The sequence below is a fragment of the Acyrthosiphon pisum genome, chromosome X, assembly GCF_005508785.2.
Source record: "Acyrthosiphon pisum isolate AL4f chromosome X, pea_aphid_22Mar2018_4r6ur, whole genome shotgun sequence".
NCBI classification, from domain to species: domain Eukaryota; kingdom Metazoa; phylum Arthropoda; class Insecta; order Hemiptera; family Aphididae; genus Acyrthosiphon; species Acyrthosiphon pisum.
In genome coordinates this window covers 33,778,044-33,805,143 of record NC_042493.1, presented here as the reverse complement: position 1 = coordinate 33,805,143, position 27,100 = coordinate 33,778,044, and the positions used below count along the sequence as shown (strand labels likewise).

The 27,100-nt window shown below is 27.2% G+C and overlaps 2 protein-coding genes across 2 annotated transcripts in view; one reads left to right on the top strand and one right to left on the bottom strand.

Annotated features, from left to right (window-relative positions):
• Positions 1-27,100, top strand: part of LOC115033096 — a 78,270-nt gene that overhangs the window by 24,701 nt on the left and 26,469 nt on the right. The gene's annotated exons all lie outside the window — the stretch shown is intronic.
• Positions 2,029-8,256, bottom strand: LOC100571987 (trehalase-like). The gene is made up of 4 exons (XM_029485806.1): positions 7,452-8,256; positions 7,039-7,172; positions 3,710-4,263; positions 2,029-2,433 (listed from the first exon to the last, which is right to left on the bottom strand). Exons 1-4 carry the CDS (start codon positions 8,186-8,188, stop codon positions 2,176-2,178), a joined length of 1,683 nt encoding a protein of 560 aa, XP_029341666.1. The 5' UTR covers positions 8,189-8,256; the 3' UTR covers positions 2,029-2,175.

The following is a 27,100-nucleotide window of genomic DNA, read 5'->3' as shown; positions in this document are numbered from 1 at the left end:
GCTCTAATTTTTAAATGAACGGAGATAAACGTGTTCTGTAGAGCATACATTTTGCTATGTTACGCACTTGTAAGACGAAGACAATAAATGTCACCGTAACGGCCCATTAAAAACAATTACAAAATATATATATATTTTGGCCTGGCGCAGAAAAATAATTGTGTGGCCAAAATACAATCTTTATAAATTGTAGGTATGCATATACTACAACACTTCAAATGACCTAATTCCGATTTTTATGTTTTACATAAACTATAGGTACACCGTATCAATATGTAACAATAAAACACTCATCTATTTTCTTTGTTGATGTTTAGATTTCGAGGTTGAGTATTATAGTTTACAATAACTCCTTCTACCTATTATATAAATTCTCAACATATTTTTTTTTATTTTACACAATTAAAATCAAAATAGAAAATATATAAACTAAAAAGAATTTGTATTTGATAATCCTATATTCTTTTAAATACAGATCCTTTGAGAAAGTATTTAAAATAATTGATCCAAGTACAATATTTTATAGGTCACGGACCACCTCAATTTTACACAAACTAGGAAACCCTTTTTTTTTTCGCTCATTAACAAGAATACACAAAACTTTCGAAAAATGTTTAATTTTTATTATCGGTCGCGATAATAGTATAATTTATCACTCTGATACCTACACACTTATAATTGGTGTTATGCCTCAAAGGAAAATGAAATTATTAAAATATTTTTACAATTTGTAAGTATGGCTCGCAGAGCACCTCACAATGTCTCTCAGCGTCTATGTTATAGTTAATTCACTAAGTATATATTAGTACATATACTAAACGTTTTATTTAAAGATTAAATACGTGTCTAATTTCGTTAAAGATATAAAAAATCTTTGGATTGTGATTGTCAATGTTTTAATGTGGTGATTACATTTAAATGTATTATCCTCCCATGGTTTTTCTTCATAACCTTTTTGTTTGATATTGTTTGATATTTTTTTTTTAACAACCATCATAAATATTTTTTTTCCGTTTGTAATCGCAATACCATTTTTATCAATCAATTTATTAATTATGAATGCTTTATTCATTTCTTACATATTAGGTCATTAAGAATTGTCCATAACAATTTGTGTTTTACCCGCTTTCTTAATTTCATCATGATAATCAGTGCTCGAATTGGTATTGTACGCAGGCTGCGGAGTCCGCTTTAATTTTTTTCATACATTTAAGAGTTCCGCTTCATATCATTGAGCTAGAAACGCGTCCCCATATTTGATTTTTTTTTTCATTTATTATTTATAGCAAATAAATTGTTATTTTTTTTTATCAAGGAACGTTCATAGTCATTCATCACCAACAGTCGTTACAATAGGTAGGTACGGGTAATATTGCATAGCAGCATCGACTTGTCAAACATATTTTATTTTCATAGTTGTATTATAAGTAAAATCATTTAATACTCTAACTTGGAAAATAGGTTATCATCGATGATTATAAATGACAATACGAAAAAAGTGGTGCATTCAAAATTAATCTGTACATGGATATTAATGTTATTTAAAAAATAATTTCCATTTTAATCTTAAATGATACACTTCATAGATACGCTTTCTGATTAATAAAAACCTATTTAATATTTAGGTAATTTGTCTAGAATCTAGATGATAATATGAATCAAAACCATTTTCGCATAGGTAGATAATTTTTTCACATACAATTTGAAATACACTGTATATACATTTCTATTGTTAATGTGTTATCACTTATTTTTTAGCTCCAGATATTTGTTAAAAAAACTTACCAATTTGGATATGTAGAGAAAAATCAATGTCTGATTCATAAAATATTTATAACAAAACTGTTAAATTCTAATTAACAATCTAAGACTGACGTCACATTTAAGTATTCTAAACCAACATTCAAAAAAACTTTTAAATTACTCAAAACTATACGATAACGTTTCATTTAAAAATCAAATATTGATAGACTATTATAAACCTACTAAAATTATCTATGAAAATTTGAAATTTGTTTGTTCGTTGATTAATATTATACTATATTTATAATATAGGTTCAACAAGTAAGTTGCAACAAAATATGAATATAATAATAATATTGAAAAATATAAATTTAGAGTTTTCTTCCAATTGTAGTTTGAGTTAAGGTAATCAAAAGCATTATACTTTTTATATTATATATTAGTACCGTTTAATATTTTTTCACAATAATCATTATATTCCTTATTTGAATTATTACTATTCTTTTCAATTATTAGTTTCTTCAATACTTCATCGCAGGTTGGTGCAGTTGCAATCCAATCTTTTGTTGAGGCCGTGGAGTTGTAAATTTGGAGGAATTCCAATACAATACCGTTGCTCCAACCAAATCCGTCCTGGATTATATACTCCCCTGTACTTTTTCCTATTTGGCCACCTTCATCCACTCGGTACTGTCAAAACATTTGGCAAATTAGTGTACACGATAACCAACGACAATATGATTTATTTAAATAAGTCTACAGATGTAGTAACAAGTGTTAAAAAAATGTACAATCTACCAGGAGTTAAAATCAAGGCTGGGCAAGTTAATGATTTTTTTTAACTCAGTTAAGTTAAGTTAATATGCACCAATAACAAAAAGTTAAAATTTAAAAGTTAATTTAACTATAGGTTAACTCAGTTAAGTTAAAAGTTAATACACACTTTTTGTTAACTTTTTATTCAGTTAAAAAAAAGTTAATTTGTTTATATAACGCTAATATACATAATTTTTTCCAAACCAAAACTAAATTATAGACTATAGTGCTTATATTTTATACAGTGTTTCCATATTAGTTAAATTCGAATTATATACATTTTTTACTTTAAACAATTCACGGTAAATATTTTTTGACATGAAAACGAGATATACTGAAGTAGTGAAATATGATAAAATTAAAACAAAATAAACTAACTTAACTTACTTCTTGAAATGAAAAATTAACTCGTTAATTTCACGTTAATTAAAAAAGAAATTTAGTAAGTTAACAGTTAAGTTAATGAAAATCCAAAATTAACTAGTTAAGTTAAAAAGTTAATATAAAATTAACTTATTAACTTAATTTTAACTTTTTAACTCGTTAATGCCCAGCCTTGGTTAAAATACTATGTCCCCTGAAAATCAAAGTGTGTCCCCTGAATGACAAATGTGTATCCCAAGTTTTATAACGTGTTTTTTTAGTTTTGTAGAAATAACAAACATTAATCATTTAATATTTTTAATTTACTAATTACCTAACTCACTCCCAGGGTAAGTGGGGGGGAGGTATTTTATGTGACAGCCCCCTTAAGTTTTTTTTACTATAGAAAACTGTCAAAGCCCGAAAGTAACAGTGAAATTAATAAGTGTGTGAAATCAGATGTATTTTAGGCCCTGCAGTCTACAATTCACGTGAAACCGGCCTATCAGTTAAACCACCTAAACCATTTACAATTACTGTCTTGCAGACAAATCAATATTTTTGTGCTCACATTTTTTTAACAATTTTAAGCATTTTTCTCAAATAATTATATACCCCTATAATGATTACGATCGTCGCAAATTATAAATATAAATTGATAGTCAAAGACATCTTAATGAGATGTACTTATTTATAATAAATCAAAATAATATTGATTATACTGCACAGTATCCCCTTTCCACCCGATAAATTGTGTTATTCAGTTATATCATCAAATCTGACTTACTTTTTCATACATTTTGGTTTCATTATAGAATGGCACGTAGTTCGTGCACAACCACTTATAGGCGATTTCAGAGGCAATTTGTTTTGCATCCTTGTGTCCTGTGTTTTCTAAAGCCATAACTGCAATGTATTGAAGTGGGGACCATGCATTCGGCTGGTCCCACTGTTGGTCGGATTCCCTGAGGGTGGTTGGTATACCCCCAGGAGTTTTTAGTATTTCTGTTCTATTCATATACTTTATAACCCTTGTTACAAGGTAATCCTTATTGTTTTTTGAATAACAACCAGTCCATAGGGGCGATATATTTGTGGGGTAAAAATAGTTGCGTCTAATATTATTTATCATGTCAAAGTCTAGCCAAGCACCGACTTCCTCGTCCCATAAAACGGCGGTTACTGCTTCTTCCCATTCTAAAGAAATACTTTCATACATCGATGCCTTGACGGTGTTATTCATCACTCGGTAGAAATCACTCAATGTCTTTGCGTTCCAATACAGTAATGCGTTAAGTTCAACCGGGACGATTGACCTCGTTTTTGTATTTATGAGGTCTCCTGCAATCATACAATAATATCAGTTATTGTATTCAACGTTTTTTACCACATCATAACCTAAGACAATACCTATTATCCAACATAGTGAAACTTTATCTCACTCCCTTACCCATTTTATAATGATACACACGTAAAATATATTTACATATTTAATACATCGCTCGTTTACCATAGAGTTCAAATATAACATTTTTTAATGTAAATTAGATAAAAAAAATAAATATAAAAATAATAGGTAACAAAATTAAATCATTTTCCAACCAATGTGGGGAATATGAAAATCATATTATATTATCTTGATCAGAATTGAAGAACCTAATTATATTTTATTCATTGAGACGTCGTATACTATCAAATTCGGGATCAAGGTTTAATTATGTGTAATGTGTATAACAGATAAAAATAAAATAAAACTAATATTATGCTTCATCATAGGCACAATTTCAACTTTTGACTTGGGGGGGGGGGGGCTGAATATATTAAAGGCAAGCAGACCATTGCAACATAACATTGCCGCAAAAATACTTGCAGTAATAATGGTTTAGAAAAATTTACTCCGTAGAGTCATAAAGTAAAGATAAAAGTATAGAATCTACTATAATTCGAATAAATCTTTAGATTCTATACATTAAATATGTAGTAAATGTTACTATGTTGAAATCGTGCACGAAAAGAGAAAAAAGTTGAAAACCTATTTGAAGGCTATGAAAATGTATTAACTATACTTTACATTTTATTTATGACGTGCATATATATATATATATTATATTCATTTTATCCAAGATTAATTTGTCATCTGCGTTAATTTACATACCTACTTCGCTCCCATTTTTATAAAATTTGAAAATTTTCAGAAATACAACTTTGATAGGTATGTATTTACAACCTTTATAATATATTTTATGATAATGTTATAAGTAACATATTTTATTCGTCAATTATAAATTCTATTATAGTATTGGCTATAATTTTTAAATTGCCATTTAAATTAATCAAATATTTTTAGCCTACAAATAATGTCACACCAAGTTATTGAAATGAGATAAAAATTAAAATATATTTGACTTTATGATCATTAACATTTTTCAATAAATTAGTGATATTTTATTATTTTTTAAAGCACATGATATTTTTGAAATAAAATAAACTGAATTATAGACAAATATTGTTTATATTTTCTTCCACTGAAACGCTTTAAAAAAAATAAGGAAAAATGGTCTTGAATAGATCAACATAAATAAAATAAAAACGTTTACGTGAAGAGTAAATATTTTGTTTAAAATTTCATAATGTTCAAGTAGTTATTTCTCGTAGTAGGTATGTATTAAGTACTAATACACTGCAGTTGATTTTTATTACCTTGGTGAATACCGATATCGATAATTTTTTTGTCATCTCTATCTCAAATGAAATCCCATTGAAGTAATAATATTAACATTATATTATAACTACATTAAGAGGATGCTAAAACTGAAACTATTTGTTATGTCCATCTTACAAGTACATAACATTGAAAATTTACGCTCAGCAGTTCACGTGAATAATAGGTCAGTTCACTCTAATTTTTAAACTAACGGAGCCAAACGTGATAATATGCTGAGCGTAAATTTGTTATGTTACGCGCTTTTAAGACGGAGACAACAAATGGCCATGTAGGTGCAATACTCAATATCTCGCAACTATTTCTGTTTCCCCGAGTTCTAACATAACCAGATTTACCCTATTTGTATACACTTATAACTTATAACTACCTATATGACTATATTATACCATGCATACCTAATATATAGTAATACCTATTATACATCAATAGAAAATAATCATTTATCTGCACAAATCATTAATATTCTTGGACATTTTTATGAATTATAATACCCATCTAATACATCAGAACGCAACAAAATTATAAATAAATTATTAGTACACAATTAATAATTTAACTTAATTTAATTAAATCTGTATAAAATTAGCTCGAAGTTAACACGTTAAGTTTGTTAAGAATACAACAGTTAAGTTAAAAATTAGTTACAAAACAAATGAAAAAATTATCTAACTAAGTTACTATTAAGTGAAAATTTTAAGTTAATTTTAATTTTTAAGTCGTTATAATGTCTAGCCTATAGGCTTTAATAGGTAATATATGATGCTTGGTACGATTTTTAAACTATAGTTGACATACCAAATTATCATTATTTTATTCAAATGGATTTAGATTTATATTTGTGACAAATACCTAATCAACAATTTTAAATACGTATATTTCTGTAAAAGTAATGTAAATATGAAATTAATAATTATAAATCCAACATGCATTGGTAGTTTGTAATATTTAGGTAGTTTTTAAGTATTCCGAATGAATTATTGAATTTAACACTACATACTAGATTTTTTATGTTAACTAGTTTGGATCAAATGTATTATATAGTTATAATTAAGCAATATTTATAATAGGAGAGCTACAATTAATGCTCGAATCAAATTTATAATTAAATAACGATATAATGTTATATAACATATTTGTTAGAGCTATATACATTAAGAGGCTGTCAGCGCACTATTTGCTTTCTCTCTCTGGCTCACACGCAACATAGACAAAATGCATTTACGCAAAATCATTTTTTTTATGTGTTTAAGTAATCTTAGAGTTAAGTCACCCATGACAAAAAAAGATAGAGAAAAATACTTTTGAGGGAATGACATATCGTTTTGTCTAAATATTTTATCAAAACAATTTAAACATCATTTAAATTTACAACATTTTTTAAAGTTATTCACCTTCATTTGTTCCATTCGTGATGAACCAGCGACTCGAAAAATCCCAACCGGATTCCGCCGCCGCCTTGATTTCAGAATAAAAACTTTCTTTTTCACTTTCAGTCTTGAAGTGTTTTGTTTTATTTAAGTCTTCCCTGTTATACAAAACATATTTTGGTATTATAAAAATTTGAAATGTAGATATTAACTAATAACCCAAATTAAATATGTATGATTCGTAGGCAAATAGGTAGTACCTAATATAGGTCAGTCCCACAGAAAAATTAAATAAGTTTGAAATGATAACAAAACGTGAATTATTAATTCCACCCATGCTAGTGTTCAATCAGAAATAATCAGTAACATCAATTAATATTTATAAGCCCACATATTAAATTTGAGATAACTTCTATGAAATACAAAACTGAATTTACCTGTATGATTCCGGACGCGGTCCTGTTGTATAATCCTTATAAACCGCAAGGGTGTAGTTTTTCCCATTTTTATTTATTGTCACGTTGTGCTTTGTTATCCAATATTGGAACTCAATTTCCAATGTATGAATATTATCGATTACTAATTGGAAATCATTTGTTGCATCTATGTAACTTTTCATCATAGGTATTATCATGGGGGGTTGAGATCGCTTTGCATAATAAATTCTACCACCGTTTGGAACATAACCAAAAGTTTTAATCATTGAGATATAATTAACTATCATACCTCTTGCAGTAATATGCATGTCGCATATTAGTAAACCTCTAATTATCCAGAAAGAATCCCAATAATAGATTTCACGGAATCTACCGCCTGGTATAATAAATGGATGAGGGACGTAAATCAATGAGTAGTTTGAGGGCTTTAAGCGGACGTCATTTTTGATCTTTCTACCGAGATCTAACCATTTATTATTTAATCCGTATGCCCAACATTTTAAATCATTATCCTTAATGCTATCAAACATTTTTGGATTTTTAATCCAATCAGTAGGTTTCCATATTTCCAATTCAGAATCTTCTTTTTCGAAACAGTCGTTGATGGTTTTATTCAGTTTTACATTGTTTGGATCTTTGCTCCAATCTATTTCATTGAAGCGGCTTTTAATATCATCTAGGGTGCATTTAGTTTTCATGTCCACGAAAGTCTTAGAATCATGAAATATCTTAGACATCTGTACGGTATGCAGAATAGATCCGTGACAGAAAATTTCACTGAAACAAAAATATATTAACAAAAATTTAAATGTTTTTAATTAATCTACTATGTAATATTAATTTTATCTTGATAATATTCACTGTAACTAAATTTAAATGTCCTTTTTCAAACTATTAACTAATTTTTTTATATAAGACATTGTGTCATTTATGAAGATAATCCTTCTTCAAGTTTTATGGTATCAAACAAAAACTATAAATACATGTTGTACAAAAACTTTAAAAAACAAAGTGTATATTGTTTAAAAAAAAATATCTGGAAAATCTAGCTCAATATAGCCTTTATGTATTTATGGGTGTGGCTGTGAAGGCTGTAATGTGACCGCCTGAAATGTAAGAGAACATGTTTAAAAAGTGTTTTATTTATGCATACCATTACGTTATTTATTTCAATTATTATTTGTTTGGGTGCATTATCTTTCAAAAAATCAGTGACAAGTGACAACTAATTAATGAGCTAAAGATAATAATATGATATAGTCCCATATAATATAGAGTATAGGAGTGTATATAATATTATGAATCACTGCATTAGTATATGACATAATATGATATATTTATATTATATATAAATAGGCAGGTACCTACTATCTATAATCGTGCATGATTATAACGGAAAAAGTAAAATTCACCACAATAATGATAATAACAGATCATAAAATACTAATAACATGTTATAAAAGTTTATATTATTGTTCAATAATATGCGCACGGGATATTCTACAACACACTCCGTGACTCCGAGGAATGGCCCTGTATAACATTGGACGTAATTTATTTTTTATAAAATTACTCATTATTAATAAATTTATATCATTGAGCTTAAATGCACAACGATATTACACCTTTTAAATTTTAAATTTTGTTTAAAATATTAAACAAGTTATATACCTAGGTACGAGTAATGAGCATCTTAATGTTAAATTATAAAGAAATTCGTCAATAATACAAAAAAAAATTTAAATATTTTGCTGTTAAATTAATATAATATACAAACATAATTGGTGTAGGTAAGGCATTAAAATTGAATACGGAGTTCTTCATAGATAGTAAAAACTATCTATTTATTATTATATTTCTTAGTGAAACCCAAAAATCTAACCAAAAATATTATAACAATTTTCTTTTTTAGACATTAATTAATTTAAAATGATGAAAAAACTAAATTTTTAAATGAAGAATTAATTATTATTTATTGTAATTTAAAAATAATAATCGTGAGAACTTGAAACTTTTACGTAGGTATATCATTTGACTTTATATACACAATGGAATTTAAGATATCGTTAGATTAATTTTAAGCTAACTGTTACTTATTTATTTATTACTACTAATTTAATACTATCTTAGTAAACCTTGCTAAAATTCAAAATAATTATTCAGTCATATTTCAGATTATTCATTATATTATTTTCTATATAATTAAAATCGAATAAATTATTTATTTTATATTTCATATTTAATAGGTATTAAAATAATACACATTTTTATTCATTTATTTATATTTTAAAATACAATTATTAAAAGTGTTTTTTTTTTTTTCAAATCCATTAAAAATAAAAATATGACAGTATACCAAATAACGTATTAAAAAAAATTTGCGATCGCTGTGAAAAAAAAAATTGAGTCTGACCTGACCAATTTTAATTCTGTAAAAATCTTAAGGTTGACTGACATTAATTTCTAGAAGTTAAGTAAAATTGTGTACAATTTGCACATATTGTTTATTATGATATTTTTTTTAACCGACTTTATAGGAACACCTTAAATAAAATACAATATTATTGAAAACACAAAACGATGTATTGCTGTAATATAATTGTAATTGTTATAGTATAGAGTATAAAATATAAATATATTCACATGAATATCAATCAGATATTTATGTTTAATTTTTTTTTGGAAGGATTAATGCCGGATTGCATGAACAATGACTAAAAACATTTATTGAATCAATAATTGTTACTTAAACATGAATTAGTGGCCCGTGGATGATTGGTTAAATTTTATTAAACGATTAAATGAATCAATATTTCATGCAACCCAGCATAAGAGTATCTACAGTATAATATAAAATGCACCTACCTATATTAAAAAACTTCCATTCAGGTGGTGATAAAATAAAATAAAATATTTTTCAGAATTTGCCAAAAAATTATTTTTGAATACAAATTATATATTATAAGTTTATAACTAATAGCTTATAAATGATAAATATTTATATTTTTTACATTTAAACATGTGAAATCTTTTATTATCATAGAATATCATTTAAGACGGGGTTTATTTCACAAAAAAAAAAAAATTTAAATGTATTTTATAAAAAATTCTAATTTTTTTTTGGTTTTATAATGATTTAACAACTATACATTTATTTAATTTTGTATATCAAATTAATTTGTCTTAAGTAAACTAATTATTTCTATCATTAACTAGGTAATTCAATATCATTTAAATTAACAATATTATCAATATATATGTCCTGATGAACAAACCCGGTGAGTACCATGTCCATGGCGAAAAAAATTATAATTTTCATTTCTAACAAGTGCCATTTAAATTGTAAAAGACAATATAATTACGTTAAAAAAAATAGAATATTAAATTATAAATATACTTATACCACCAAAAAAAAAAAAATGATAGACACAAAATTATTTGGTTTAAAAAATCTTAAAATTGCTGTCTTGATCCAAATGAACGCAGTTAACGGAATTCAAATATAATAAAATTATAATTTAAGACCTGTTTTACCTGTCACACGCCGGATAAGTTGAAATATTTTCCGACGAACTCAAAGTTCCAAAAGTGAAAAAGACTTGGAATATCATAAAATATTTGTTGTCCATCATCTTGCAGCAGTGTGTACTTTTTTTCGTTTGGCTTACTATGTTGACAAGTTCACTGTGAAACTCACAGCTACCCACAACGTAGTCCGACTCTTTATATGATACATTGATAGGTACCCCACTATACTGACGTAATTTAAGGAATTTGGTGGGATAATTTTATTTTTTGTCATTCTAACCAAAGATTAGATTTACTATATAGGTATCTGTAGTTTAACGTCATATCTGAGCTAAATTTTTAATATTATATTATACCTATATATTTGATAATAGGTAGGTACCTACAAGAGGTGCCTGTATAAAAAAAACAATGCTGTAATTTTATGTGGTATCTCCGTTAAAAACATTTTACCTAAGTATTTATATATAGAGTTGTTGACCGAACGTGCTTATCCAATTTTTTTCGTATGATTGTAAATTTATTCAAATTCTTATTTCGGGAAATTTTTTTTAAATACTTACGAATTTTATACCATTCGTAAAAAGTTTTTTATGGCGGTTAAACTTCCTTTTTTTACAAATGAAAGCTACTATTTTACTCTAACTGATTGTGGAGCAGAAAATTAAAAAAAAATACATATGTATTTAATTTAAAATATCTAAGTAGACACTAGATGGACAGTAATACCTATTAGTACCTATACATAAAATACGAGAGACTTTAACGTAGTTAACTAATCAGCCCCTTTATTTCGATCGCTGTCCGCCTGGGGAGTCAAAATCATAGGTTAGCCCACTCAAACCCCCCTCTTTCCAAAATTCAAACGCCACCTTTCCATCTTGAAATGTAATATTATCTGTATAACTTAAAATATTTAAAAAAATATATAAAAAAACTTTTAGGTTTTTATACTTAAGTTTAGAACAACTTATATCCACGTGACCCCGTCTGTCCGTTATTTACCGTATATGTAGTTACAATTGTTGATATTAAGATATTTATTTATTATGTATAAGTATTTAATATAATATGTAGATTCATACTAGACAATTTACATTATCGGAAAAATATTATTAAGAAATGTGATGTTTTATTTCGAGGTTTGAATCTTTACAAAAATATATTATATTATAAAATATTTCAAATAAATATAATGTGCTTTAAATGGGTTTTTCTTAACAGTACATCAAATGTACCTAATATAATTTATAAATTGTAACTGAGAGATTTTATTAGATGTTTAAATATGCTTGTCAACTTCCTTAGGGTGCTACATTGCACTGATTTCATATCTATGGACCTGCATAACAATTAAACATTTAAAATATTTACGACCATATTTTTACTTAAACGAATTCTTCTATTAAAATTCTTAATCAACTTAGTCTAGTGTTCAAAATATCATACCTAGCGAAATCGTGGACAACAGTTATGCGAGCGAGAGTGAAATATTCGAAATATTCGGATACTTATCAAAAAATCCTAATACAATTTGTATTGTGTCATTAAATTAAATACATTCTATAATTAAAAACATACTCATAAAATACAACGCTTCCCTTCCATGTAGTATATCCGCAGAAAGCATTTAATGTTATAAGCCAAATATTCACAAAATACCTTGGTTATATTTTATGAGCGATTCATATTTTTGTGAAATTAATGTTATTAAATTACAATAAAAATTTATTTTACCATTAAAAACTAAACAACATATATACTAAAATACTTTTTTATATAATTTTATCCATTGACCTATAGTTTTATAACAATATACTCCTATTTTGTTTGTAAGATAAATTAATATTTTGAATAGTTCTAATTTTCCCATACACTTATATTATACATCTGATATTTAAAAAAAAATCTTATGAAATATATATAGAAAAATACTTGTTATTATTATAGGTACGGCATGTCATCCCATATAACTATAAGTATTTTTAAAGTTGAACTTCTCTTCGTAGGTACTTGGCCAAAATAATAATGTAACGGTTGAGTGTTACGTAAGTAAAAACGTAAGTCCAGAGTCAATATCAGGGGTGACTAACTTATTTCTACGGTGGTCCGTTTTGAAACTTACCAAACTTCCCACACAAAACACATTTAAATACCCAATGAATTTTTGCACGCATTAACAATTAATAACATTCCTACTAAGTTGTAATATAACGTACTTTGGAAATTCTTAGATTTCGTTTTTTTTTACATACGATAACACAGCGGCACGTGGGTCTAACGTTAATAACGTATACCTACCTATCAGTCAAATAATCAACTTCTCGGAATTATTTTTTGCACCTAACGCTCGGTGAAGGAGACACGAATAAAATATTATATATGTATACCATACTCAAAATATTGGAAAATATTTTTTTCGTAATTTTATTATAAAAATGTAATGTAAAAACTATATTATATATTTTTTTATAATTACGCAGCTATTAGGGTCCGTAAAAAATGTGTTTGAGGTCCGGATGCGGACCGTGGTCCACCAGTCAGTGATCCCTGGTCTATATTGTAGAATATAACTATAGGAAATAATAAATATTCAATTTATTCACAATGATCATAATTCATTGAACACATCTATTTTCGACCAAAATCATACTATTCCCATAAATATTTATTAAAAATATAAGCCGTATTTATAAACATTTTTATTTTTGTCATGGTACAAATACATATACGCGATAATTCCCGTCACAATCATACTCGATGACCATCGATTAAATAATTAATGACATCATTATATATGTATGTTTTTAGATTCTGAGTGGAACGATGAATATATTGATTTTACAATGTGTGTTTTTTTTTTTTTATTATTATTTATTTTAATTTATAATGAAATTACAAATTTTAATTTTAATAAAATAAATAAATGAAATATATTGATCATATTATTGAAATGTAATTATGAAGTAGTAGATTATAAATTGTTCAATTTAAAATATATATTTTTGATTCTGAGCGAAGCGCCGGAACGATTATTGATCTTACACTGATGTGTGTATTTTTTTTATTTGGGGGGGGGGGGGGGGCAGTAAAAATGCTTCAGTTATTTTCAACAACATATTTTCTGATAGGAAAGTAAATCTAGTTGATCATTTAGGGCCGTAAAAAATAAAAAATTCCGAATAGTTTCCTATCAAATGAAGAAAAACTGAGACTTTTACGCAAAATCGGTTTCTAACAAAGGAAGGTTTAATTTTATAACCAACAAATCTAAAAAAAATTGATAGTCGGTCTTCAGTCATAGTTGAGCGAAGGTATATTTTGAACAAATCCAGATTAAGGATCAATTAGGCCCCGTGTTTTTCGAATTTAGATACATTATAATATAAGTTAATAAGTTTAAGCACGATTTCGTATGCGCTTTTTTTACTTCAATACTCAATCTTCATGGCTGTTTATACCCCTACATCATAATAAACTTATATACATATTACATTTATATAATTATATTTGTAATTGTATAGAAACATTCTTGAGCCTGTGTACATTTTATTAATTATTATTAGGTATTTAATATTATTTTATTATTGATCATTGTACATAATCAGGGGCAGATCATCTCAAGTATTTTCTTAAAAACAGAGAGCTGTCAGAAATTATACGACATATTGTTAAAAACTGTTTTCCTAGATTTTCTTAGGTTATAATTTTAATAATAAAAACGAGACGGGTCCTTGGAAGTCAGCAGTATTTTTATTTCTAAATCGGTAATTACAGAGGATAACACTATTAATAGTTTACTTTGTTATAAAAAATTTAAAATATAAGTGGATATTTATTATTTTATCAATAACTATATTGAGTATTGACTCCACAATAGTGTTAGTAGGTATACAAATAATGGGAAGTATAACTCCATGCTTTCCTTATTCCCACTGACTTCGACTATATATACGCACTTGACAACTTAAGAGTTAACTGATTTCAAAATACTGCCGATTGCTATACGTATATAATACCTGTATGTAATACGGGTAACAATTAGTAGTATAACATACTAATACAAATTGTTTTAGTTAAATTTTAGTATTTAGTAATTTTAGTCAAAATCGTACAACGCTGGCCCAGCCACAAAATTTACGAATCACTATGTGAATAGTTATAAACTATGTATGTATACCTTAACTTTTAATAAATCTTAAGAATATTATATTTAATAATATATTATAATATATTCGTATGGTAACAAACAAACACAATTTTATAAAAACTAATATGTATGCTAAATATAGAAAAAACCTATGAATATAAAATTAAAATTAAGTTTAATAATTATAGATCATATATAATTCAGTTCCAGTTGGTAAGTTTCGTCTTACTGTCATCATAATTGGAGAGGGAGTTATTATTAAGCATTTACCTACATCGTTGGTGGGGTTGTGCGGGTCGTTCAAAGTGCCTTCGAATGCATGTGAATGAATATGAAAAACATCAATCTGAATTTGCACATATTTGACGGTGAATCCAGCACTTTTAACCACGGCTTAAAACCGTTATCAATAAAGCCGGCAATCGTTTAATTTTGATATTTTGGTAACCGGTAACCGTTTCTTTAAAGATATTTCAAACACCGGTTTTTAAAAATAATTTTTTTTAATTTTTTAAACATATTTTTAAAACAGTTTATTTAGGGCATTCGTGGGTTTATAACATAACTATTATTATTACAAAATCAAAAACTTAATATTCTTTAATTTGGTCGATTTCCCTCAATTGAAATATTTTTTTTTTTCAAATTGCTTTAAAGTTTTAAACATCTGATCAAAATAATGGCGATCTTAATAAATTAAATAAATAAATTGCATAAAAAATTTTATTTTTATAATTTTCTTGTTTATACTGTAGAAAACCAAAATTAAATATAATAACTTTCCAAGATGACACTAAGAGTGATACATTGACACATGTGATTACATAATATGATATTCAAAACAAATAAGCAATACTCGACGGCAATTAATTGGGGAAAAAAATATAAAAATAGCTGGAAAATTAAATTCAACTTTAATGTAATCATGATTCATGACATAATTCAAGTATTAAGTTCCACGAAAAAACCGTTAATTTTTTTGGTCGGGAATAGGTTTTGGTTATAAAACCAGGATTGAAAATATGAGGTAACCGCTTTAATGTTAACATTTAGATATTTACCTTGATTACCGATAATCAATAACCGCTTCCAGCATTCCAAAACTAAAAGCGGTTATCGGTTTTCGGTTCTCAAATTTACAGTTTTTTACCGGTTTTAAGCCCTGCTTTTAACTATCGACATCTAAATAAAAAAAAAAAAAAAAACAGTAGGCTTAACTTGGATATTTAACTAACTTTGCATTCCAAATCAGGTACCTAAAGTCGTATAAAATTATACAAAAGTTTCGTTATTGAATATAATTTCTTATTTAGGTTGTATGATATAAAAATAGACTATATTTAACAGGTTATATTATCTAAATAGCATAATTTAAATGAGTATTACCTATTACCGATACCTGCAATATAATAAATCGTATGAGACAATCATACATACTATTGATATCATTAATACATTTACAATTAATATACTTAAATTTGTATGTTAATTTATACTTATGAGGATTCCTGTAGTATAAAGGTGTGGTTATCTAGAGGGGTGGCTACTAATTGCGTGCCGAGGAAAAATTTCTTCCGAATTGCGGCCTGAGTTATTTTGGGGTGTATACGAATTGCGGCCAGAGTTTTTTTGGGTTACACACGAATTGCGGCCCGAAATTTAAGATCAAATTAATTGAAATATGTAAATTAAAATAAAAAAAGCCTCATTTTCCTTCACATTTGTATTTAGACTTAAGACTGTCTGCAGCATCAGTAGATACTGCAGGTAGGTTAAAAATTATGTTTTGCTTTTATTTAAAAATGTTGCACTGGTAAAAACGTATATGATATTTTAAAGTTAACAATGTTAGTATAATTGAGTAAACTTCATTGGTATTATGGCACTGGTAAAAACTTGTAGGATAGTATTTGTTTAAATTCAAGTTTGTCAATTTGGTCTTCTTTTAAACATTCCTGATAAATATTTCTTTTTCAATTATATTTGTTCTGCAAGTATTTAAGTTAATTATATTATGTTGTACTAATCTTTTTAGTATATCAATGTCGATCAACATTATTTTTTACATTTTTATGGAAACGAAATATGGATACTGTGATTATATTTTATCAGTCAAGATGAAATTATCTTGAATTAAAAAATCCCGGGCCGCAACTCGTCTGTATCCAAAATAAACTCAGGCCGCAAATCGGATTAGAATTTTTTTCGTAGTTATCTTTGGGACGCAACTAGTATGCAGCCATCTATAGGGCCATCCGCGGTTGGTAATCGACAAATTATGTGACAGTACCCGAGTGTGTCCGTTGTCTTATCGATCAGTTAATTTTCGGATATTATAAAATGTTGTCTAAGACTAAGAAAAGAATGCAGCGTGTTACACATTTATATAGACATATAGAGTATTGATAAAAAAGCAGTAGATATATCATATATTAATATGCCATGGATATAGGTAGGTACCTATACTTCATATTTTTTTAGTTATTTGATTTGAATTTTCACATATTGCGTGTTTACTTAATTTCATAGCTAAAATGACATACAGTATAGGCCTACATGAAAATGTATTCAACGTCTTTGTGTCTACTGTCTATCATAATTGACTTTACACTAAAATAATTTTATAAAAATTAATTATGTAATTTTTGTGACGATATAAGATTTTTGAAAACAATTATACAAAAAGCACCAAAACTAAATTAAATGGAGATACTCTATTTGTAAAATTAAATTTTTTTGCGCTACACTAATGTAAAATTCAGTACGTACCATCTACTAAAAAATCAATAATTATGTATTATTATTTATTTTATGCCAATTTTTAATAAAATTGAAAGCAATGTTGAGAAATATGAAACTTAAAAATAAAAAAACTAATTTATCTCTTTTGGAAAGCAGTATATACAGTGGAGAGTTAAACAAGTTACAAATATGCCAAGTAATGATGCATAATAATTAATAATGTACTAATATAATATAACTAATTATATTTCAGATCGTTATTGACTGACTATTGAGAATATCATATTACATATTTTACTAGGGGACCCACTGGGTACCACCCACTCACCTATTTAAGAAAAATCTGAAATTACCGTTCGCCACGCCACTGAGTATATAGGTGTACAATTTTACAGCTGTACAATTTTCAAAGAAATTTCCAATTCATATATTATCATTATAGTATTTTACCGATTAGGTATGGCTCATAAATATATACATACCTACGACATAAATCATAACATAATAAAAATCGTAGGTAGATAGTCGTAGTATAATACACTATATACCTAATCATAATTTTTGGTGATAATATATTAATATACCTTCTATATTCACAATGAAGATACAATTATATTGTCACGCAATTTTAATGTAAAAAAATAATGTGGTCAATATTGTTCAACTCTCAAGTTTTTATTTTTAAGAAAAAAATAAAAGGACACTATACCTATATTTGCCATTATATAGGTACACATACCGATAATATACTGGCATACATTTACTTATATATACAAACATTTTAGATTATGAGCGGAGCGAGGGATCTATTGGTTTTACAATGGTGTTTATTACTTTTTTTTTTATCATGTATACAAAATTTCTACCAGAACGAGTGCTTCGATTTCAACATATTGTATCTTATATTTAGAAAATTGGATCAAGATGGTCCTTTAGAGATATCATTTTTCGATTTTCTCAATAGTTATTTAATACCACGGGAAAAACCACCGACAAATTACAAAAAAACCGCTAAAAATGGGATTTTAATTTCCAACGCTTTGCTTATCACCATACAAACGAATAAAAATAAAAATAACGATTTTAGTTATTTTTGTAATTTATAATATTAAATCAACTTACACGCTATAATAAAATATAATAACAATATAAAGTATCCAGACTGATAAACCGTCTCCACTCAAAATCGTTTTTCGTAGGTATACAATTATATGGTATCGTTGAATTCATATTTAATACAATCCATTATACCAGTGGTTTTCGACCTTTTTGGGTCCATGCTCCTTTTGATTTTGAAACCAAATATACGGCTCCCATACGCAAATTTAAAACAAACAATTTTACATTATTCAATCTAACTTTATTCAATGACGAAATATGTCAATCGGCCGATCTATCTCACACATACCCATGTTCGTATTGATAATTTCTTACATATTGGTACCTATTTTAACAAACAGTAATGATGCCTCTTTAAGTAATAAATGAATGTTATCTCTCTTATTATAACTGGCATTATTATTTGTTGAAAAAACATTGTCAGCCATTTCACCCACATTTACAATTTCGGAAATACTATCCGATAGTGATTGCTTATAATATTGTTTTTTATTTATATAAGTGCGTGTGTTTGTAATATATATTTTATTAGTACAACACTAAACTGCAAGGTATTTGACACCACCGTAATGCGTAATATACTATATTATATCTATACTCGTAATATTATATCATACGGTAGGTACTGGTGAACCAGCGCAGAGCGCTCCTACTATAATATATAATTGAAATACCACGCGATGAGGAAATTAATAAACGAGCGCCTTATAACGTCGCAGACTTTTTCGTACAAATTACTTAATTAACCGAACCACGTAAGTACTGGACTTTTGGACCGTGCCCTATATGGTTATATTATAACACAAAGCCAATAAGCCTTGAATTCATATTCGAGTAAGAATGAAGTGTCCCCCACCACCAATAATGTTGTAGCGTTATGCATATTATATTATAGACTATATTATGTGGTATATCTGATGGGTAACAATATAATATGAAATTGTAATAAAGACAAACATCTACTTGGAGAGCTTACATAACATTAAAATTTGACACTTGAAATTTGAGTCATTATAGAAATATACCTAATATATATAATAATATATGTACATAATATTCATACGGAGTCTGTATACTATTATATGATTTACTATTTAGTATTTAGTACCTAAAGATAGTTATAAATGTATATCTTATGTGGGTACCTGTATGAAACCTAACTAAGGAAGAAATTACAAATAAACATTCTTAAATAAGAAATGGATAGGTAGTATAAATGATTATATTTTAGATTAATTGTTTGTAAATCATTTAGTGATTTCCTGTAAAACGTATATATTAAAGGTATGTCCTTCGATGGTGTTATCAAAATATATAATATTTTTAAAAATACGTTAGTATATTTAGTATAGTGCTGATGAATATGGTATAATACTTATAATATTATAGATCATTTTATAATTAATTATGGAAATGATTTTTTACATACGCTTAAAGATAAATACTATTAGTGTGTCAACTTAGTAGTATTAACTTTATATAGATATATACATAGATATAATTGTAATTATTATAATACACAGTGATATTTTAATTTTTATGAGAGTTATGATATTTTTTTAAATATTTAAGTTTTCATATTGCTCATACCTTGCTTAATTAAGCATTTCAAAAAACCCTTTAGAAAACACAGATAATTTACTTCCTTTTATGTTTGATAAATAATCAATTTGCTCTAATATAACAGTAATTTAAAAGCTAACCGCACGAAATTAGAACTTACCAGTTCTTACAGAACATCTAAGAACCGGAACCTTTAGTGGAACCATTATATTTTTCACAATCGGAATTCATTTACATAAATAATAATTTTCTTAGTTCTTTAGGATTTTATTGGTTTTAAGAAATAAATGAAAATTTTCTTTAAATTTAGTTTTATTTTAACAAAAGAAACATAGGTGTGCATTTTTCATACCTATACGTATTTTTTTATTTTGATAATTATAATTTTTGCTCCAAAAAATCACGTTATACTACCGACATCGATTATTTTTATCTATAAAAATATTTTGGGTTGTAATTCTTCACTCGTAACATAACAAACGTACGAAAAAAAATAATACGTTTTTCCAACGAGTCATTTTGAAATACCTAACTTCGAATAATAAGTTATTTAGGTGATAATTTGTTTTGCGCAAAATACCGGCTTATCAACAAAATATGTTATCGAATTATTTGAATTTAGCCTAATACCTATACTTCTTTGGAAGGTATCTATATAGAAATTAGCTGACGTAATGCGCATGGCGAAAACGTCCAAAACTAAGAAAACAATATTATAATGTACAAACTACGAATTACATTAATATGAAATACCGTAGTAAACAATTGATTTAGAGACGTAATTATTTTTTTTTATAGACATTTTAATTTAAAATGTGGACACACTTATATTGAAACAGAATATGACAATTATTTTTCTTATTAAATCAGCTTTTTTCAGCACAATCTGTCGTAGTTTATACTTTCACATATAACCTATCCTTAAAATGAAACCTCAGTTTAATAATAAGTTATACATTTATAATATACCTACCACTTTGTAAGATAGCAATACACTAATACCCATGAGGTGCCCACCGGCCACCAAATTAGATTCAAATGTGTTGTTCGATTATTTCATCTTTTATGGTTTTTACATATTTGATAGAGAAAAATATCAAAAACTTGTTTGATTACGTCAAAAAAACTTGTGGCTGCCTATATTTTAGGCCAGAATCCGATAAGATGGTGCATACGTGTTTATTTTGACCAACACATAATACTGTGTTGTACTTGGTTCACCAACATAACTATAAAGTGAAAAATAAACTAAAATAAAAATAACAAAGAAATGTATTGCTGCCACCAGAGCTAGCTCAGGAAGTGACACAGAGACTGGCCTATTTCGACATACCTATAGGTAATGATGGACGTCGGTGGGCGTTAATAAATTCTACTGACTAGGTATACAATATTTATTGGCAGATGGTACAGTTATTATTTACGTTGTATTAAGTATCGCTTGACAGAAAGGCGTTTGTGACATTTTCACCATCTGACGTCTTTAAACCAAAAAATGCTTGTACAGTTGTACGTACGAGATCGTATACATTGGCGACATTCTAAAGTAATTCTATAAATTTATCAGACACGTAAATAACATAATAATATGGTAACATTAATAATCTCAGAAGCTCAACGCTAAAACTGGCAATGCTGGTAAGTTATTACGCATTTAAACATGACCATAATATATATTTTAATATTATATTAATTCTGTTCGGAATTTCGTCGTATTTCCCTATTTACGTACAAAACCGACTTGAACATAATTAAATTTTTTGATAATCGCACGTAGCTTGTTATCAAATTATACTAAAACCCGAAAAATATTTTGGCATTCGAGTGTAAGACCTTGTACCTACCTAATTAATATAAGCATAGGTACACATTACATGAACGTTTAATAATACCGACAAGATGAATTAAAAAAATTCATCATAAATATTATTACTATATTTACTAGGTACCTAGGCATCTAACTTTTATTAATTGATATGTTAATATCTATGCGCTATGCACAATATTAGATATAAATTAGGTTCGTGGTAAATAAATAGGTAGCTTAAATACAATAATTTAAAATATTAAATATATTTAAAATCATATTGTATATATAATAAATAATATTATATTTAAAATATTATGAATTTATGATACATTCCTATTAGGTAGTACCTATTTGCAGCACACTTTGTATAAATCTTTTATATAGCGCTACCACATCTGGCCAATGTATAGTACATCTAACCTAATTATAGTAAATAATATAAGATTTATATAGTATTATAACTTATAATAACACAAGGAGAAGTATCCTTCATTATTCATTTTTATTAAAATTATTAAATAACTCAATAGATTGACTTATTTTATTGGAACGATTAAATTTTCGAATTAATACCAAATCCTCGAGAAATCAAGAAAGTTTTTTAATCAATAATGTTTATAAAACATACTTAAAATCATCACCTATAAAAATACTGATGTCTATAGGAAACACTATGGATATTAATTTTAATTAATAATTAATTATGGCTGTACAATTATATAGCTCATAATATATTCGTTGTAATATAATTTAATTTTCAAATATAATAAAATTTCTACCAGAAGGAATGCTTCGATTTCAACATATAGTACCTTATATTTTAGCAAATTGAATCAAGATGGTATTTTAAAGAGGTCATATTCCCATTTTCTCAATAGTTATTTAATGCCACCTGAAAAACCACCGGAAAATTACGAAAAAACGCTAAAAATGGAATTTTAATTTCTAACGCTTTGTATATCACCATAGAAACAAATAAAAAATTATAATATTATAATATTAATTCAACTCACATGATAAAATAAATAATAACAATATAAAATATCCAGGCTGACAAACCGTCTCCACTCAGAATCGTTTTTCTTATACAATGATATTTTATCATTGAATTCAAGTCTAATAAAACCCATTATACAATGACCCACTTGTAACCTACTGTACAGCAGAGCGTCATCCACTTAGCTGCTTTTTTTTATTATTATTATTATGTCTACACTACTAAGTTTTATTCGCAGAAACTTGAAACTTGCAATAATAAATTATTGAATTACATTTTATCATATCAATACCCCATTCATTTGAAAAATGTTACTTGTTAGTTAACAAGTTAACGACTAACGAGTGATTAACTAATAATTAGTTATAACTTTTAGTATTTAAAGTTAAGAAATAATCTAAATGAAACGACATATGGTGAATAAATAAACAACCTGCATACCCATTATATTTTATAGTTACTGATAATTTGTTCACCTAATTAGATAAAGAAAATAAATAAATATTTTACATGTTAAACAAAAAATAAATTCCTTTGCTGAGTACTTCATATACCTCAAACGTAATTGAATTGGATTAAAAGTAGGTATTTGTTTTAAATGGTTGTATTCAAACTTTCTTCGATTTGGATCCAATAAGTACAAAAACCAAAGTAGAATTTGGTGAACAAAATTGAAAAATTGTATAAATTGTTTTATAAATGGGTAAAATCAACGAAATTGTAGTAAAATTGAAAAAGTCCAAAAATTGCACTTGAAAATGTGTACTTGATTATTATACCAACTAATTTGATAGGTATATTTGAAATTGTTTTTAAAATATTAAATTATATAATATCTACATATACTGTTTTTGTAAATACCTACTAAATATATATAGTTATAATATTATAGGGAACCGCTCTGCTGAACTAAGGAGGTACTAAATGTAGGTGTGGAGTGTACCTCGTAATTGAATAAGTCACTGTAATGTATGTATTAATTTTAAATTCAATAATGAATCATTGCTCACGACAAGAATTTTGAGCGAAGATGCTCTAATGACTACTAAATTATTTCACGTCATTTATTTTATTATTGTGTTGGTGGTTGATAAGATGTCACCGCCGGACACAATTAAAAATATGTATAATAATATGCTGAATAAGCTAATTTATCCAAGATCGGGTCAAGGTCGCGTTTCACGACCATCGATGTCCCGCGTGCCTTCCTTGATCCACCGGTCATTGCCGTATGTTGATTACCTAGCGATAGTATATATTATATAATAATAATATTATTATGATAAGCGCCGTTTTGTTGTTATACTATTATTTGAATTATTAGCGTATTGTTACCATCGATATTTCATGGAACAAATATTTATTATTTTATACTTATTACTTACACTTTTCAGCGTATTGTGATATTTTCACTTTCACTTTTTCCGTTCTCATATAATATACAGTCCACTATCATCGCACGGCCGTACATCGCCGGGTCAGTAACCGTACGCCAGCAACAGCCGGCAATACCTGACGACACTCACTACTCCGTCGATCAGTCACGGCTCCTCAAACCAGGTTGCCCCCTACACAATTAGTAATACGATTTGTCGAATTAATTTTTGATGAAAATATTGCATTTTAAACTTAAAAGTCCTTACTAATAATATTTTATAATAGTATTATTTTACAGCAAAATAACTACCTACTGTAAAATCGTCATTTTTGTTTAAATATTAAATTTTGACGAAATATGAACTTGTCTACAAAAAAGAAAATTCATATATTTTTAAGATTATTTTTTAAAGGCCCGTCATCTATATTATATGGATAATATTCTAACTTTTAAAATTGATAATAAATCAATTCTATAGAAATTTGGTGTTGCGTTTTAATAATTATTTCAAGAAAAGTCGGTAGACATTTTTAGTAAAGCTGAATGTTGAATTACGTTTTTTTTATATATTTCTATCTATAACCTTCCGTTCTCAAATATTTATTATTAGTATTAAATTTTGTTCACATTGTGAATTATCAATTATGTGTTTTTTCTGTTGTCCGCGTTGTATAAATCATTTATCTATAATAAAGTAAGACATTTAAACTCTTGCTAAGTAGGTAGGTGGTTATTAAAAAAATGAAATTGTTTGTTGATGTATTGTAGAATATTATTTTTGTATGATTTTTCGTAAACATGAATATTTAATTTATTAAATTCTGTTTGCCTCATAGTCATTATTTAATACTTGGTCGATGCTCTATTGAGTTTATATACAAGTTAATGTAAGCTTTTAACTTTAAATTTGCAGATGCAAATATCTAACTAACTATTCTCTAATCTCTATTAAATATCTAACTAATATTGAGTCCCTTTAAGTACCTACATTGTTTCAAGTTGTGCCTATATAGGTAAGTAGTGGTAATCCAGCAATCCGTGATATTTGGAATTCACTGTTCTATGCCTAAATGATTGGTGGCATTGGTGCTATATTTTATACAGTTAAGAGGACGCCACAACCGCATATGTGTTGTCTCCGTCTTACAAACGCGTAACATACCAAATTTACACTCACAAATTCAAGTTTTATGCCGTTAGCTGAAAAATTAGAGTGAATTGACCTATTATGAAACTTGATGGTAAGAACATTATCGGTGTTTTGTTGGAAGTTTTTTACGATAATTAAGTTTTTAAGAGAGTTATGAGCATTTTTAATTTACATTTATTATACACACTATAACTCACTTAAAAACTGAAATATCGTAAAAAAAACTTCCGATAAAACACAGATAATATTCTTACCATCGTCCATCAAGTTTTATCATAGGTCGATTCACTCTAATTTTTCAGCTAACGGCATAAAACTTGAATTTATAACCGTAAATTTGGTATGTTACGTGTTTGTAAGACGGAGACAACACATGCGAGTGTGGCGTCCTCTTAATGAAATGGTGTTACAGCTTAAAGATTTATTTGTGAATAGTAAAATAAGAATGGATTCCTATTGTATAGTATACCATAATTTATAGGTCGAGACTGAACATTTATCTGGAGTGAGTGTGCTAAATGTATAGTATAAAAAATGTCTGTACATTATTCCAGACCCATCTTTTAATATGAATAAAGGAGTGGTCTATTCATTCTTGTATTACCTATCTATATGTTTTATTCACGCCCACTTAAACGGCCGATAAGCAGATGCTCAATGCGTTAATTTATTCGTCTCTAATCTATATTTTGTAAACCTTGCTAGGAATTATTCAAATGCAGTTTCTGTTACGAGCTGCGCACGGCGAAGGCTCGTGCGTGACGATGCGTCGATGCCACTTCTCCGTACTATGTCACGCCCCGGAATTGTATGACTTTTTTGTACGATTGTTATAATATATTATTATGAAATTTATAATTTATATATAGATACCTAATACGTAAAATATAATATATAAGTATACTTATTATACACATAATATTATATGTGTAAGCTGTACGCATATCCATTGTAAAATATTCAAAGATTATAATATTTTATTTTATTAACATATTATGCCATTGATTATAAATAGGTACTATAGATCATGTAATATAGATTATGTAATGCCATTAGATACATAACTTTTCTGGTTTCAATAATCTGCTTCAAACTTCGTTTTGTTTTAGTTAAGTATCAAATATACTTCTAAAAGCTTCCGCTTAGTAAAGATATGTAGGTAGTAGGTACTGGCGTACTGCATAGTAATGCGATGCTGAAATTTGTAGTATC